Here is an 18,210-nt window from a genome sequence, read left to right on the forward strand (position 1 = left end):
AGTGCAAGTACATGCGTGAGCTGGGGAGCCACATCCCTAGCTCATAGTGTAGGCATTGCCTTACGTTCAAGAGGAAGCTAGTCTCTGACATGTTTATGCACCGACACACCTCTGCAGCATAAAGTAGCCTGTAAGCAAAGGAGTGCCTCTCTTCATATGCATAGCTCGGACAATCATATACTGTAAATTGTTTACATTTTCTGAGAACAGTAAAGTAGTTCCACCCCTTCCTGAGGGTTGCAACTAACAGGCACAGAGGGGGAAGTAATGCTACTGTTGCAAGCACTAACTTTTGCTTAAAAATCAAACAGGTGAGACCTGTAACCAGCACAGAACATTCCTGGATCCAGGTAACTGCCCTCTGCATTCCATTCCAGGAGGCTGTAAGCTCCTTCATTAGAAAGAAATGATATTGAGAAAAGCCTATGAAGAAAATCTTTCAGGGTTTCCAGTGCAGTTTTCCCTCTAACTCGTGTTTAATACAGATGGGGAACATCTGCCCCATGATATGAATAGCTATATAAACAGATTAGGAAATAAATACACAATAATAATGATGATCATTTATATGGTACTATACTGGTGGGATTTTCAAAAGCTTTCCATGTTGGCCTGATTCTGCTCCCAAATCTACCACAGACTTCAATGTGAGCAAAGTAAAACCAATGCTGAGTGCTTTTAAAAATCCCACTCTATATATTTTAAGCATTTAGACATTAACTAATTAATACTCACAACCCCCAATGCGAGGCAGGTACAATAGTAACCACTACTACCTTAATTTTGACAGTTGGGGCACATGAGGCAGAGAGATTGATTGATTTGCCCAACACCACAGAGCCTGGTGGCAGAGCTAGGACTAGACTCCAGTTTCCTAGCTCCCAATCTATGCTCTAGCCACTAGATAACTATTTAGGTAGTTAGTAAGATGGAACAGATGATAAAACAGTATCCTCATAAAACATTACCATTCTATAAATGCAAAAGATACAGGAATAAATTAAGATAATGACTCACGGGCATTTATTCCACGATCAAGCAGTTGGATTTCAGGGTTGTTGGGATGCTCGTTGTTTTGGGGTTTGGGTTTTTTGTTTTGTTTTTTGTTTCTTATTTTAGTGTTTCCTATTTATTCTATAAAAATCTTGACAAATGTGATGCACAAATATCAGAAAATGTAATGGAGAAAAGATGAAAATATTAAACACAACATTAAGATTAAAAAGTAAAAAATCTACAATTTCACCACATTAGTAACAATATAGGCTAGATTTAAAAAACTGGGGCTCTTGAATGCCTCTAATATTTCAATTAACTTGTGATAAGAAGAAAACTTGGTTAAATTTTCAAGTATTATGGACTAAATCCTCAATCCTGCAAACACTTGTGCACATGTTTTATTTTATGCACAGGGGTAATCCCACTGAAGTCAATGAAACTACTCATGCATTGAAAGTTAAGTACATGCATAAGTACTCGTCTGGATAGAGGCCTAAAATCGTAAAACCTATTGTTTCTATTACTAAAATTCAGAAACTATTTATTATGTTGGGGCCAATTCCTGCAGTCACCGCTTAGTCCTAAATATCCGCACCTAGCTGCCAGATCTTCCAGCTTCCCCCTGACATTTTGACAATGCAGTTATGAGTTTTCAACCCACATATCTAAATCACACTGAAAATCCAAAGGAGGGTGGCAACTTAAATCCAATCTAACATCAAAATAAACATCACAAGTTTTGTTAGACTGATTGGACTGTACTGGAGAGAAACAGTGAGGGGAAGAATCCTTGGGTGAAGCAGTGATGCATAATTCTGGGATGCCAGAGGAATTATGCAGGTCTAATATTCTGCTTAGGACACAAGACCTTGTTCACAGAGTCTCTCGGCTTGTGTAGATGACCCCACATTTTGGACTACAGGGATATGAACTGCAGCGTACACTAGCATGCTGCACTGTAACTCCCTCATGTGGACACTACAAGCACAAACTAAAAGTTTGGGTTAATAAAGTTCTCTTTAAACAGGACTTAAGTTAATGAGAACTAGGTGCCTTTTCATTTGCACCTGCAGCATCCACAGAGGGGAGTTACAGTACAGCATGCTAGGGTGAGCTGCAATTCACACTCACATAGTCCAAACTGCAGAGTGCTATAAACATAGCAAATAAAAGAAATTCCTTTTGATTATATGTTTTCAGGCTACTCTACTGTACTATATATTTGAATCTACAAAAATTTACTTCTATCACTAATCCACACTCCTTTGTCACTTTTATTCATAAAGTTGGAATTCTTAGCTCCAGCTAATGTTAGTATATTTATGTCAGTCTAAAACAAAAATAGGGTAGAAAACACATTTTAAAGAGAAACTTCAGGATAATTTAGTAATTTCAGCTTGACTTCCTGAAAACAGAGTGAATCATCTTTGGCCAAAGAAAAGGCTTCTTAGACAAAATAAACAGAAGTGTTCAAATAAGGCTTACCAGTCTGTTGTGTTTGTGCCATTCTTTTTGGATAAGTCTTACTACGACTTCTTTCAACATTTTGGTCAGGCCGAGGAAGCTGGACAGAAAGTTCTCTGCTCATCTGCAAAGCTGTCCTGCCACTTGAAAATGCAACAAAATCAATATGATGGACAAATGGAAAATTGCGAAGTGAACCTTAAAGAAATTTAACATTTTTAGTTAGAGCAATTATGCTGGTTGGGAGAGCAATGAATTAGTCATCAACCTTTTACCCATGGAACCTTGAGTCAAGTTCTAATATTCCTGCTCACACAGCAGGTTGTGTGGTATTAACTACAATGCTATTCATTGTGATTTTGTTTCAAATCATACCTTGGCACAACTGCCAACAGATCATGCCATTCTCTCCTGCATTTGGTATTTTTCCAACTGAGTGTAAGGAAAGAGTTCCAGAATCCACACAAAATGCTACTTTATTGAGAATTAAGACAGTAGCCAACACAGTTTGGCCTTTTTTTGGCCTCACGATAACCTTCAAGCATGTAATTTGATTGCTGTAATTTTATTTCCTGAATTAATTTTTAGAGTCATTTGTCTTACTAAAATATACCTTTAACATTGCTCTGTTTGAGGCAACACATGGCTGCCTTAATATTTCACAGCATCAAAATGGGAATGATAAAGTGACACCAAACTCAGTGCAATGCCAGACTGCAACAAGCTGTTAACACCAAAAAATTACAGGACCTAATTTTCATTTATGCTAAGGCCCCTTTTCATTGCAAAAGCAATGTAAAAGGGACTTCACAGTGTGAGAAATTACATTTACACCCATTTTAAAGCTCTGTCACACATGACTACACAGTGTAAAAAGTTGCCTTAGTATAAATGTGAATTAGGCCATAGGTTGTAAATATATGCACTTGTTCCTGAAAAACATATTGTGTTGCGCACCCACTGCAGCTCTCAAATTTTTCTTTCTTTTAGACACTAGGGAAAAAACAAAAATTAATTAAAGTAATTAAAACCTAAGCGTTTCTGTGTTTACAATAATTGGGAAAGATATTAAACAAACAAAAAAATTAAATGTATAGTAGAGACAAGCTTCATAACACACAATGAACAAATAAGGTAAATCTCTGTATCACAAAAAACTGTGACTCCAGTTTGGACCTATGTTACTGAACTGTTTTCAATAAAATTAAGTTACACTTCCCCTCTCCCTGTAAAAAACAAAACAAAACAAAACTAGATGATAAGACTAAAAATTTATTCTAGAATTTCTGGATTTAACCTTAAAGTGATATGAATCATAAATGACAAATGCAGGTTTATACAAAACATCTGTGAATGAACAAATAAGATATATTAACCAGATAGCACTATGAATGTTATTTATTTTCTGCTGTCACACAATAAGATCAATTAAACACTAACATTATTTTACTAATAACACTAATACTATCTAACAGTATTTCAGTTTCAACAAAAATAAAATGCAGAGACTTTTAAGTTTTTTTTTATAGATCGCTCTTACATTTATTTTAAATTAAGGTTTTTGGAAAGATCATTTCTAGCAGTAATTCCCAGTTGCCACATCTGCAGTGCAATGATTTAAAAACATTCAGGAGCATTTCTAATGAGTGAAGAGCAATGATACCATGTGTTAAGCATTGTAATTAGTATTTGAGTTATGTGAACATCTATTTGCATGAACCCTTTTTTTTTTTTTAATTTCTTTAAACATCAGAAAATATATTTAAGGGGAAAAAACCATCAGACTGGATCAAAGTATTATTGGTTTTAAGTTTCAAATTATTTTATTCTGCAGGCTAGGCAGAAAATATTAACAAATGTCATAGCTCTGCAACCATGTTAACCTTTGTAAGCCCCCAACAGCAGCCTTCATTAATCCCCTTTGGGCAGCACCAAATCTAAACAACTAATCTGATAATGGGGAGTTCAGCTTGCTTACAAACTATCAGACTCCAAACAAATAAATAACCCAGAGGCTAACAAGAAAAGGTTATGACCCCCTCTCCTCAGGCATGGAATTATAGCTTCTGTCTTGAGCTTACACTACATATGCAGAAGTGCAGTTTTATTGTTGCCCCTCAATGATACAACCCACCCCAAAAAAACAATGAAATAAAGAACAGGTGGGGTATTGGGAATCAGATCTACAGTGCAAGCAAACAGCTGATGCTTTAAGCACATGAAGATGCTGTTAATTACAGTTGCCAATATGCATTTAATGAAGCAACAGTTACTGAATCTCAAATACCAACCAATTAAATAATGTTCACTATCATATTGGTAATCAATATGCTTCAAATGCCCAGTAGCTGAACTTTAATAGGATAGTCCCAATCTTTTTTAAAATTCCAAGTTATTAAAACACTAACCCAGGCCTGGGGAAAACCCTTGCAGATCAACACAGCACAAGTAAGGATTCCTTTTTTCCTTCTGGTGATAAGAGAAGATATTATCTGGAATGTTTAAAAAACATTTTTGCAGTCGACAGCGACCCATCCCAAGAGGTGAATTCATTATCACCACCAGCCACCTTGATGCTGTATACAGACAGTCTGTGACAAATGAAGGGGGAAGGTAGGAGACTAGAGCTCCAGGGGCAGAAATACTTAAGTGTGGCCAACTGCAACAAAAAAATGTTAAATCTCATGCGATGGGTGCAATGGAGGCAAAATTTCTTCTCCTACAGCAAAGCGTCTGCCACATCCTAATCGGCAGAACTGTTCCAGGCGGTGGACAGCCTGGGTCCTCTCTACTCTGGCACAGAATCAAGTATTTCTCATTGTAAGGAGCTTTCACTCCCAATTCATACATAAGGTCACTCCAATAAAGAGTAGATTGGAAGCCCCTGTGGAGCCATATCCTTCTCTACTAAGATTTTGGCCCTCTTTTGTTAACTGAGGTTCCGGAGGTGCTTAAGATGTTGAGGGTTATATGACTTATGATTTTAGGTTTGTGTTCTTGGGAGGCAGCGATAAGGAGACTGTACTCCATACTGTGACATTCAAACTTGGCCATGGTGTTCCATGATTATGGTATAGTATAGTACTTAAGACTTGTATTGTGCTTTCTGTTGAAAGGTCTCTAAACACCTTACAAAGATGAAAAAGTGTTTTTATCTCCCTTTGACAAATGGGGAAACTGAGACTGAGGGTATGGCTACACTATAGGGATTACACTGGCATAGCTCCTTCGCCATAGCTATGCTGGCAAAACCCCATACAGCATAGGCACAATCTACATAGACAGAAGGGGTTTTTACGCCATGTAGGAACACTACTTCCCCCAAACAATGGTAGCTAGGCGGACGGAAGCATTCTTCCATTGACCTCGTTGCATCTACACCGGGGGTTTGGTCAGCATAGCTCCTTTGGTTAGTGGTGTGGATTTTTCACACTCCTGACTGATGTCACCAGCCTGAGAAAAGTCAGTGGCCTGATTTCCAGAGATGGTGAATACCTGCAGCTCACAAGGAAGTTGGAGCTGCAAGTGTTCAGCACTTCTGTAAATCACATCATAACTGACTTACTGAAGGTCACACAGCATATATGTGCCAAAGCTGGGTCTAAAGCACAGGTCTTCTGGCTCCAAATCTTGTGCCCCAACCATTAGACAAGGAAACCTTAAATTCACCAAATTGGTTTGATCTATCCCTAGCTTAGCCAAAAAGCACCAGATCCTTAGCCCCACTATGGCTCATTTGTACTGCTTTGGCAACACTCGGGGCTGTAAAGCTAGTTTAACTGGCCTCCTGAGGAATGCCCATAGTTGGTGGATTTCCCTACGGCTCTCTGCCATCCCTAGTGCTAGATCTCTGCATAAGAATCCTGGCCAGGATCCTTCCATGGTCTGGTGATCCACACTTGTTGGAACAGCCCCTTCAGGCCATGGGCTAGGTGTAATTTAGAACATCCCTGAGGCTCCTCTATGCTGTGCTATGGGCTGTACTGGCCCCCAGGGATCAGGGAGCCACAAAGCAACCTTGGCCCCTGCCTCATTGCCTCCCTCCCAGTTCCTGCTTTGAGCACAGCTAAATCAGACCAGAAAATCTGGCTCTGCATCTCACACTGTTTAATCTGTGAACTGGAATGTTATGATTAACAGTTTTTCTGAGGGGAAATGATCTGAATGTAAAGATTTTAAGGTGAAATAGATTTACCTGTATCGATGTTTATAGCCTACGGATCCAAACTTGCTGAATTTTCTTGACTGAGAGCTTGACTCATTTTCTGGCATTCTACATTATTTTAAGAATAACATGACACAGTAAAATTCCATACACTCAAATATATAGTAAATAAACTAATTAATGTACATGTAGAATAGGATGATGCAATGCTATTATAAGACAAAGTAATCTCCTCCACTCGTAACAGAAGTTGTGGGCACAAATTTGCAGGTCCACAAAGGGGAAGCATGGCTCCTCTGTAAACTCCTCCTCATCCCCATGTCATGGCAGGCTCTCCATGGGTGCTCCATGGGGCTCAGAGTTCCATGAATCCATGCAGGTGAGGCTAGATCTAGATGGATGGCTTCTTTCTGTGCCATCACCCTTACCCAAACCCCACAGAACATCCCTGTGCAGAGTCCTGGGAACCAACAGCTGAGCCAGCACTCTGGTCATTTAAATGCCAATCAATTCCCACCACGGTGACCCTGATGGGGCCTAATTAATGGATTTGAATGGGCTGGGGGAGGAATAACAAGCAAATTGGTCCATTAACACAGAATGTATAAAGCAGCACAGGAGAGGGAGGCAGGCTAGCAGAGCCAAAACCAGGAAAGGTCTCTGGGTAGCGAGATCTCTTCCCTCTCCTCAGCAAAGAACTGAGGAGAAACTGACACTATAAATAATTATTGTGTATGGATCAATAAGTAGTGGGAAGAGCTAATGTAACTAAACTGCGCTTCAGTGTTTAACAACTGAAAGTCTTAGAGTCGGTGTAGACAGAACAGAAGACAGGAACAGGATGTCGCCCTGTCACAATCCCCATGAAAGTTAATGCTGAGTGAGGGCATGTCTACACTACACCAATTGGGAGCAGGGAGCCGAGAGCCCAGGGGGTGCAGCCGGGCTCCCAGCAGGGAGATCTGTGCCCGGAGTCCAGTTGGCTGCTGTGCTCTTGGCAGGGAACGGGGAGCCAAGAGCCTGAGCGAGGGGGCAGCTGGGCTCCCGACGGGGAGATCCGCACACAGAGTCCAGTCGGCTGCCATGCTCCCGGTGGGGAGCCAAGAGCCCGGGGGAAGCCAGGCTCCCAGCAAGGAGATCTACATCCAGTGTCCAGTCAGATGCCCTGTTCCCAGAGGGGAGCGGGGAGCCAAGAAGCCCAGATCAGAGCTGGGAGCCTGGGCAGCAGCCTGGCTGGGAGCAGGGAGCCGGAACCGCAGGGGGCAGCAGGGCTCCCTGTGGGGAGCCCGGGCGGCAGCCTGACCCGGGAGCCTGGGTGGCAGCCTGGCTTACAGCAGAGACCGGGTAGCAGCCTGGCTGGGGAGCTGGCTTTCTTGTCCATTTCATGGCTCCAGCAGAGCCCCCTGAACATTCCTCTGCACCCCCTTAGGGGTTGCACCCCACAGTTTGGGGAACACTGGTCTACGGACAGGAACACTGTGTCGCCCTAACTACACTGATATAAGCCCTACACCTCTCGTGGAGTTATTATGTCGGTGTAGTATGGCACTTATATTGGTGGGAGCAAGGCTGTAGGGTATACACTGACATAGCTTATGTGAGCTGCCTTATGTCAACCTAATGCTGCAGTGTAGACCAGGCCTGAGTCACTGTTAAATTGTGCAAGTTCCTCCTTTGTAACGTGGATTACCCTTGAGTGACACCCTGGGATCAGCAGCTGATGGGGGAAGAGGGCCGGCAACACACCTCCCGTATTAGCTGTGCTGCTTGCATCCTGGGGGAGCTGAGGAACAGGAGGCAGTGCAAAGCTACAGGGTCTTGAATGGCCCTTGCCTCCTGTTACTCCAAGTGCCACAGTTTTGGAAGTCCAAAGACCTTGCCACTTCTTTGGTGGTGAGACAAACCCTGCAAACTTCTATCCCATGAAAGAATGGTGAATAAATTCTGAGAGTGTGAAGTCATGGAGTTTCCTCATCTTTACATTCTGAGAACGCATCTAAGGGAGCATTGTGCCCATTGTTGAGGGCATGTCAGTGTTGCAATATTATCAGAGCAGGACTTTTACAAGGGTTTGTAACACAACTGAACAAATTTGCTTCCAACTGAAACTTGTTTTGCACAGGGACATGCCCATATCATTTGAAGATGCATACATACATCTCAGGATTTGCTGTACGCAGTCATGCCGTGCAACAGGGTAGCTTGTCCCTCTGAGGGCCAGGACACCTGAGGCCAACCTGCTCTGTTCAATTTATCAGACCCAGATGGGGAAGGGGCCAGGGAGCAGGGGTTCAGGTGTGCCTTATAGAGGGGCTGAGAGAGGTCAGTTGAGTGGGAACTACAGGAGGGAGGTTGGCTTCTGCAGTAGGCCCTGAAGCAGGGAGATTGGAAGGAAGGGTGTACCCTCTTTTCAGCACTGTGAGAGTCAAAGGGAAAAGCCTCTAGGAGCGACAGCCCAAGGTGAGAAGAGGAAATGCTTTTTGTGTTTGATGTTTTTGCATACATTCTATAGAAGAAGAATAAAACTATGCCTGGAAAGAGACTTGGGTAGGGCATGGCTCACAGAGGAGCCCAGAATCAGGAGGGCACGAGAGTGGCTTAAGGCCACCCTAACCCCTCACCCCCTGTGCTGTGAGTTCGTGCTATCCTTCTGAGAGGTGCAGCAAGAATCTCAACCAGCACATTTATCTTCTGTTGTCATAACATAGTAAAACCTTAATAACTTTACCTCCACTCACCTAAAGAACGTATGGTGCTCTACACAGCATTTCCAAAGATGTTTGCATGTGGTTTTGTTACGTGCTTCAAAAAAGAAGGATGTTTCATTGCACTGAAATAAAAAGAGACAACATTACTATGAAAGATTCTTCCTATGGAGTGGATTTTTACTTGCCGAACTACACATGTGGGGCCTGGTTCTCCTCTCCCTTGTGCCAGTGTAAATCAGGAGAAACTTCACTGAGGTCAACAACGACTTACTGGTGTATGTGAGAGGCAAAGCAGGCCCTTAAAACAGAATCACAGAAACTGAAGGAAGAAAAGAATGGTAGGTCCTTAAGATATTTTGTCACTTCTGGTTTTATGTATTATATTACTGACAAGTATTTTACTAGCAAAAACCCATATTTTTTCATATATTCTATTAGTGATGGTTTCTCAAACCACACCTTAAAAGGCCAATCAAAAGCACACATTTCCTCCCAAAATAATTTTTCATTTTATTACATTAAAATTTGTGTGAGATTACAAAACTCAATTTATCTGAAATCTCAGATAGTACAAGTAAGTAACATTTATAACATAATACTTATAAACAACTAGGTCCTGGGCAAATGACATTAGTAAAACTATGTGCAAGTCTGTGACCAGGATCTTGTAAAGGCTTTATTTACCAATGCACAGAGGAAAGAACAACAGGGAGCAGAGAAAAAACATAAAGGAAGGTAAGAATAAGGCAGGTGGGGTGGACTAAAGCAAAGCAAAAGGACACAAAAAGAGGGGGGGAGTAAAATTGGAAATCAAGACGACAACTGGAAGAAGTGACACAGAGAAAGAGAGAATAGGAAGAAAATTAACTAACTATAGAATGCAATGATTTGAAATATGTGGGAAAGGGAGCAGGAGACAGAAAATCTTGGAAGACAGCAACTTTGGGAAGGCTTCTACAGGCAGAAAGATGAAAAATGAATGCTCAAAACTTAACAACTAGCTAGAGACAGATGGACATCAGTCAGATGGGAGATTGCTATCAGTTTCTACCATCATTGCCATACATGGTATAAAGAAGACATATGACGATGATGATGATGATTGATGATGGAGGAGGAGAAAAGAAATTTACAAATCATAAGATACCTCAAATGAAGTGGTGTCAACAAAGGATTGAAAGGATGATCAGGTCTGTATTTTTTTATTTTCTTTGCTTACTGAAACATCGTTCCTGGGATACGTTACAATAGGTGGAAGTGGACCACGCACCTCGTATATATTTTTTGATATTTTGTTTTGCAAGAAATCACAAATCTGTGCCGTCTGTGCAGACCATGGCTTGTGTGTGTTACCGCTAATACCAACCTTCACTACGCATACAATGGTAACTCCATTGTCTAATAAAGTGATTCTAAACTCAGCTATAAATTTCCTTTCTGATAGACTGCATTCAAAACCCAGCCTATGAAATAAATTGGTATGTACAGTAGCATGTTCAGCAAATGAATCAACTGTGCATATCTGGCACAAAAGGAATTTCAACATTAAGTGGCTAGCTAGCTAGAAGATAGGATTTAGAAGGAAAGAATTCCCCCTTTTTGTAATGCTGTCTGCCTAGGCCAAGATTTTCAAAATATGCACACCTAAAGCCAAGATCCTAAGCAGCGCTCTACTTGTGCCAGGGCTTGCACCACTAGGCGTGGCAGTTCATCGCCCCGGAATCCCTGTGCTTGTTGCCTGAGTTATGAAAGTAAGAAAATTGCTTGAGCCCCGGAACCTAATTGCTTGAGCCCCGGCACCTCTTTCATTACAAATTAAGCACTGATCCTAAGAACTAAATCCATATTTAGGCATCTTTGCAAATCAGGCCAAAGTGCCTAAACTCAATTGTTGTATGCAGCGTTGTGACAGCTGTGTTGGTCCCAGGATATTAGAGAGACAAGGCGGGTGAGGTAATATCTTTTATTTGGACCAACTTCTGTTGGTGAGAAAGACAAACTTTTGAGCTTACACAGAGCTCTTTCTTCAGGTCCTGAAGAAGATCCTTAAGACAGGGGCAGCAGGTTTGTATAATTTTTGGTGGTGCCCAGAACCTGCCCCACCAAACTCCGCCCCCCACCTGCCCAAGGCTCTGGGAGGGAGTTTGGGTGGGGGAGGAGGTCTGGGGTGCAGGCCCTAGGCTGGGGCAGGGGATTGGGGTGCAGGGTGCAGGCTCTGGGAGGGAGTTTGGGGATGGGAGGGGGTGCGGAGGGAGGGGGTGCAGGTTCTAGGAGGGAGTTTGGGGATAGAGGGGGTGCAAAGGGATGGAGTGCAGGGGTGAGGGCTGTGGGGTATGGCTGCAGATGAGGGGTTTGGGGTGTGGGAGGGGCTCAGGGTGAGAGTAGGAGTGTGGGGGGTGAGGGCTCTGTCTGGGGCTGGGGGGTTTGGGGTGTTAGAGAGGCTCAGGGCTGGGGCAGAGGGTTGGAGTGCAGGGAGATGAGGGCTCTGACTGGGACTGGGGATAAGGTGTTTGGGGTGCTGGAGGGGCTCAGGCAGAGGGTTAGGGTGCAGGGGGATGAGGGCTCTGGCTGGGACTGGAGATAAGGGGTTTGTGGTGTTGGAGAGGCTCAGGGCTAGGGTAGAGGGTGTATGTGGGGGGGTGAGGGCTCTGGGGGTGTGGGTTCAGGGGTGGGGCAGGGCTGGGGATGAGTTTGGGGTGTAGGCAGGCTGCTCTGGGACAGGGGCCAGATGGAGGACTCCCCCCAGCCCTTTCCCTGCTGGCAGCAGCGAGCTCTGGGGGAGGAACCCCCCTTTCCTGCCCCCTCAGCAGCACACTCACCCCCACCACTGTCACTGCATGTGCTCCTAGGGCCTCTCTCAGGTCCAGGAATCTCCCTCGCCTCCCGCATGGTGGGTGCCAGGAGGTGCTGCGTGCACCTCCTCCCCTGCTGTTGCCCCTGACTGTAGCCTCACTGGGGGTGAGGGATGGGGCTGCATCCTTGCCCAGCATGGGGCAGGAGCGGTGACTGCGGCCGGGGGGGCCCCCTGTGCTGGTGGAGGGTCCCACCGGAAAAGGGAAGGTTCTGAGATGGAAGGGCAGGCTCAGAGTCAGTCTGCCCTGGCAGTTGAGATTGGGGCGGGGAGGGGGGGCACCAGGTCTCTGAGGCAGAAGTTGCCGCAGGGAGGCAGCATGGAGCTGCACAGCAGAGGCAGGGACCCTCTGCTCCCATGCATGGGGGCAGCAAGGGGAGGCCGGGGGACACTCGTAGGAGGCGCGGGGTGGCGGCTGGGACACCCAGCCCCAAATATTGGTGCAGCTGAGCCACTGGGCTCTGAATATTGCTGGTGCCAAGGCACCACGGGCCCATATAACTCGCCGCCTATGCCTTAAGAAGAGCTCTATGTAAGCTCAAAAGCTTGTCTCACCAACACAAGTTGGTCCAATGAAAGATACTACCTCACCCGCTTTGTCTCTCTAAACTCAGAATAAGAAACCTACCTTTAGACACTCATGTTTGAAGATCTTGTCTACTGACATTAAAATAAGCCTTCCAGGATTATACTAATCTTTTTCAACAAACTATAAAATTCAAGACTCAAAATGAATAAACTTAAACTCTATCTATCATCCAGTTAACTTATTAAGGGCCTAGTTCTGCCACTGTTACACTAAGCCCTGGTCTACACTACGAGTTTAGGTCACATTTAGCAGCGTTAGATTGATTTAACCCTGCACCCGTCCACACGACGAAGCCATTTACTTTGACTTAAAGGGCTGTTAAAATCGATTTATGTACTCCTCCCCTGACGAGGGGATTAGCGCTGCAATCGACCTTGCCGGGTCGAATTTGGGGTAGCGTGGTCACAATTCGATGGTATTGGCCTCCGGGAGCAATCCAAGAGTGCTCCATTGTGACCGCTCTGGACAGCGCTCTCAGTTCAGATGCACTGGCCAGGTAGACAGGAAAAGGCCCGTGAACTTTTGAATCTCATTTCCTGTTTGGCCAGCGTGGCAAGCTACAGGTGAGTGCAGATCTCATCAGCAGAGACACACACAATCAACTGTATAAAATCGATTTCTAAAAAACTGACTTCTATAAATTCGACCTAATTTCGTAGTGTAGACATAGCCTGAGTACATAGTACCTTACTACCTGAGTAGTCCCACTGATTTCTGTGGGATTATTCATGTAGTAAATTTTCGCTCAGTATGAGTGACAGACTCAGGTCCTAAAAGAGTTTCCTCAATAATCTGATAACATATACAAGTGTTTATAAATGGAATTCTACCATTTTTAGTAGCTGGTTTTATAAAATGGATGCCTGCACATACGGCATGATGTGTGTGCGTGCATGTAGAGGCCATTCAGGTTTCTCACATTTTTCATTTAAAACTACGATTTGCAAACAAACCTGTAAATCATGAACTAATCTAATGCATTCCCCAGAATCCAAAATCTCACTCCTAACAAATAAATTGATTATATCCCTTATTAAATGCTGTTGGGCAGTTCATGAAAGTTACAAATTACTTGCTTGAAAGCCTTCCGTCAAACATGAAACAAGCAATAAATAATAATAATAATGGGGGGTTACACCGATGATTGGAATAATTAACTAATGTTTCATTCTCTTACAATGACAAAAACATAAGGGATATACCTGAGCCACTTCATTCTTGTAGAGATTTTATTTATATTTTTCCACTGCAGAAGATTACACTAATGGCTGGGATACTGAGGCGAAATTACCAAGGACTGAATATGCCCCCAGATAAGCTGCAGCCTTTATCCAGAGGGACCTTTTTTCCTAAAGACATTACAGCAAAAGAGGGGCCTGCAATAGGAATCATCACCATTGCAAGTACTGGAAACTGGGAGATGCAACTCTTTCATCTAAAGAGACTGATTTGCTGCAGAGTATAGATGATACTTATATTTGCAATAGGGTGACCAGATGTCCTGATTTTATAGGGACAATCACAATATTTGGGGCTTTTTCTTATATAGGCTCTTATTACCCCCCCACTCCCATCCCGATTTTTCACACTTGCTATCTGGTCACCCTAATTTGCAAAAATATATAGCTTCAATTAATAAAAAACACAATCTCAGATATTGCTGGGGTCTGGGGGGTATTGAATTCCAAATCTGCCGTGCTGGACATACAATAGGAGAATCACGCAACATGTGAATCTCTGGTAATCAGGAGCAAGATTCCACCTACTGCAAAATGCAATTCACTCTTATTGTGTATGACAAATCCAGAGCTAGGATTTTTAATGACATTTTTAATGTCAAGTTTTTTTTTTTAAAAGTGAAACAAGAGAAGCAGATTTTAGGATGTTATGACTGCATCTACATTAAAATGTATAGACCAGAGTCTCAGCTGGTATAAACTGACAGACTGGTCAGACCCTATGGGACTGTGGCAGTCAACATAACATATCGTAACCCTTAGGCTACACTAATTTATGACAGGGACTATTTTGGCCCCCAGCCAGACCAGGTTAATAGAAGCAGAAAAGTGATTTACAGCAACTTCTCCTTCTCCCCACTCTTGTCAGATGAATAGAGTGTAAACTCAGTACAGGTGAAGATCTGGCCACATATACACTGCCACTCTGCTTCACTAAGATGAACAATAGCAGAATATACATATTTGGAAGCAGTAGCTGAGAGCAAAACATTATTCTTTGCAAAGTTAGACACATATCTGTTTATCATTTGTTTCCTCCAACAGAAAATGTTCTTAAGGGTTTTGGGTTTTTTTAATACATTTACCTAATGCATACCAATCCTAGCTTATGCAATCGAGACTGTATTACGGGTTACACAAGGTCACCTCACCTCTACAGTCAAGAAGATAATTATCTTAAAGTACATCATACAACTCAAGTAGCAAAATAATAATAAACCTGTGCTATTACTGCATAAGCACTTCAAGATTTTAAATACCTTAGCCTCATAAAGTAACAATACAAAAACTTTACTAAACAATAACTAACAAAAGGCTAAAAAATAAACCTGAAAAATAAGCCACCCCTTCAGGTTTGCCAAGGAATTTTATTCCACTGCACTTTAAACAGAAGGTGTTTAGTGGTGACTCACCTATTAACCACTACACAACTCTTACTGCTACAAGTAGCAGATAGTTGAGTGGGTACGCGGGGAAAAAAAAGACAAGCACAAAACTCTGTAGTTAGTGGATCAAATTCTCTGCACTTGTTTACACTCATACCACCCCACTGGTTTCAATGAGTGTAAACTGACCCACTGTTTGTAATTCTTAAGTAACATGAACAAATTGCTCTATTTTTTTGGATGGGATTTTAAGTTAAATTTGCAGCTAGTGTGAGAAGGCCAGATCTTCTGCCCTGGTTCTGTCTCTTTTATGCCACAGATGAGGCAGAAAAGAGATGAAGTTCTTCACAGTCTCCTTTGGTCTTAACGATCTTTAGCAGTTTAGTATCGTCTGCAAACTTTGCCACCTAACTATTTACCCCTTTTTCCAGATCATTTATGAATAAGTTGAATAGGACTGGTCCTAGGACTGACCTTTGGGGAACACCACTAGTTATCCCTCTCCATACTGAAAATTTACCATTTATTCCTACCCTTTGTTCCCTGCCTTTTAACCAGTTCTCAATCCATGAAAGGATCTTCTCTCTTATCCCATGACAACTTAATTTATGTAAGAGCCTTTGGTGAGGGACCTTGTCAAAGGCTTTCTGGAAATCTAAGCATACTGTGTCCACTGGATCCCCCCAGTTCCATAGGGTCTGACCCCTTCAAAGAACTCTAATAGATTAGTAAGACATGATTTCCCTTTACAGAAACCATGTTGACTTTTGCCCAACAATTTATGTTCTTCTATGTGTCTGACAATTTTATTCTTAACTATTGTTTCAACTAATTTTCCTGGTACAGACGTTAGACTTACCAGTCTGTAATTGTCGGGATCACCTCTAGAGCCCTTTTTAAATATTGGCGTTACATTAGCTATCTTCCAGTCATTGGGTACAAAAGCTGATTTAAAGGACAGGTTACAAACCATAGCTAGTAGTTCCACAATTTCACATTTGAGTTCTTTCAGAACTCTTGGGTGAATGCCATCTAGTCCCGGTTACATGTTACTGTTAAGTTTATCAATTAATTCCAAAACCTCCTCTTCAAACTGTGACAATTCCTCAGATTTATCACCTACAAAGGACAGCTCAGATTTGGGAACCTCCCTAACATCCCCAGCCATGAAGACTGAAGCAAAGAATTCATTTAGTTTCTCTGCAATGACTTTACTGTCTTTAAGTGCTCCTTTTGTATCTCGATCGTCCAGGGGCCCCACTGGTTGTATAGCAGGCTTCCTGCTTCTGATGTACTTAAAAACCATTTTATTACCTTTTGAGTTTTTGGCTAGCTGTTCTTCAAACTCCTTTTTGGCTTTATTACATTTTTACACTTAATTTGACAGTGTTTATACTCCTTTCTATTTACCTCACTAGGATTTGACTTCCACTTTTTAAAAGATGCCTTTTTATCTCTCACTGCTTCTTTTACATAGTTATTAAGCCACGGTGGCTCTTTTTTAGATCTTTTACTGTGCTTTTTAATTTGGGGTATACATTTAAGTTGAGCCTCTATTATGGTGTCTTTGAAAAGTGTCCATGCAGCTTGCAGGCATTTCACTCTAGTCACTGTACCTTTTAATTTCTGTTTAACTAACCTCCTCATTTTTGCATAGTTCCCCTTTCTGAAATTAAATGCCACAGTGTTGGGCTGCTGAGATGTTCTTCCCACCACAGGAATGTTAAATGTTATTTTTTACTATCACTATTTCCAAGCGGTCCTATTATAGTTACCCCTGGGACCAGATCCTGCACTCCACTCAGGACTAAATCAAGAATTGCCTCTCCCCTTGTGGGTTCCTGTACCAGCTGCTCCAAGAAGCAGTCATTTAAAGTATCGAGAAATTTTGTCTCTGCATTTCGTCCTGAGGTGACATGTACTCAGTCAATATCGGGATAACTGAAATCCCCCACTATTACCGAGTTTTTTATTTATTTTGATAGCCTCTCTAATCTCCCTTAGCATTTCATAGTCACTATCACTGTCCTGGTCAGGTGATCAATAATAGATCCCTACTGTTATATTCTTGTTAGAGCATGGAATTACTATCTATAGAGATTCTATGGAACAGGTGGATTCATTTAAGATTTTTACTTCATTTGAGTCTACATTTTCTTTCACATTGTCAGTATGAAACATTTTGAGTTTTCATTTTGAAATGACTTTGTTTTGTTTGTTTTAAATTGTGGGTTATATTATAATGCAACAAAAAATTAGAATAAAATAAAATGTTTCAATTTTCTCAAAACAAAACATTTTGATCAATCTGAAACAATGGGTTTTTTTCAGAATTTTCTTTTGCAGAGAATTTGGATATTTTCAGATTTCGTTCGTATTAAAAACTAATCAAAATTTCAAAGTTCCTTTGCAAAATGGAATTTCCATCCTCTGCACAGCTCTAGTTTCAAGAAGAGAAATAGTGAAAGAAGTATAGTAAGATATTCTGCATGTATAAATACTTTTCATGTGCACTATTCATAGAACCTGTCAAAGATCTGCTACAGTCAAGATTTAAGGGTACCTTCTCCTGTAAGTGGATTTAATTCACTCACATACACAAGCCACTCCCACATACCACACCCAAATAAAAGGGGTTGGAAGAAAGAACAAAGCTGGGGTGTATGTATACTGAACAAACATCCCAACCTGGCCAGAGCAGATACATACTCTCTTTGCAGTTGCTGTACCAGAGTCTAAGATTCCTGCACGCTGGTCTAAAAAACATTCCTTGCCATGAATCATAGAATATCAGGGTTGGAAGGGACCAAT

General features: G+C 42.1%; 1 protein-coding gene across 5 annotated transcripts in view; it reads right to left on the reverse strand.

The window, feature by feature from the left end:
- The window catches only part of EPB41L4A (erythrocyte membrane protein band 4.1 like 4A), a 212,415-nt gene that overhangs the window by 72,063 nt on the left and 122,142 nt on the right, over positions 1–18,210 (reverse strand). For all 5 annotated transcript variants that reach the window (XM_043547061.1, XM_037901537.2, XM_043547063.1 and 2 more), the window contains 3 exons: positions 9,367–9,458; positions 6,659–6,736; positions 2,485–2,606 (listed from right to left, as the gene is read on the reverse strand). In XM_043547061.1, coding sequence (XP_043402996.1) covers positions 2,485–2,606; positions 6,659–6,736; positions 9,367–9,458 — 292 coding nt within the window. The remainder of the gene's footprint in view (positions 1–2,484; positions 2,607–6,658; positions 6,737–9,366; positions 9,459–18,210) is intronic.

The sequence above is a fragment of the Chelonia mydas genome, chromosome 5 (assembly GCF_015237465.2).
Source record: "Chelonia mydas isolate rCheMyd1 chromosome 5, rCheMyd1.pri.v2, whole genome shotgun sequence".
Classification (NCBI taxonomy): Eukaryota; Metazoa; Chordata; order Testudines; family Cheloniidae; genus Chelonia; species Chelonia mydas.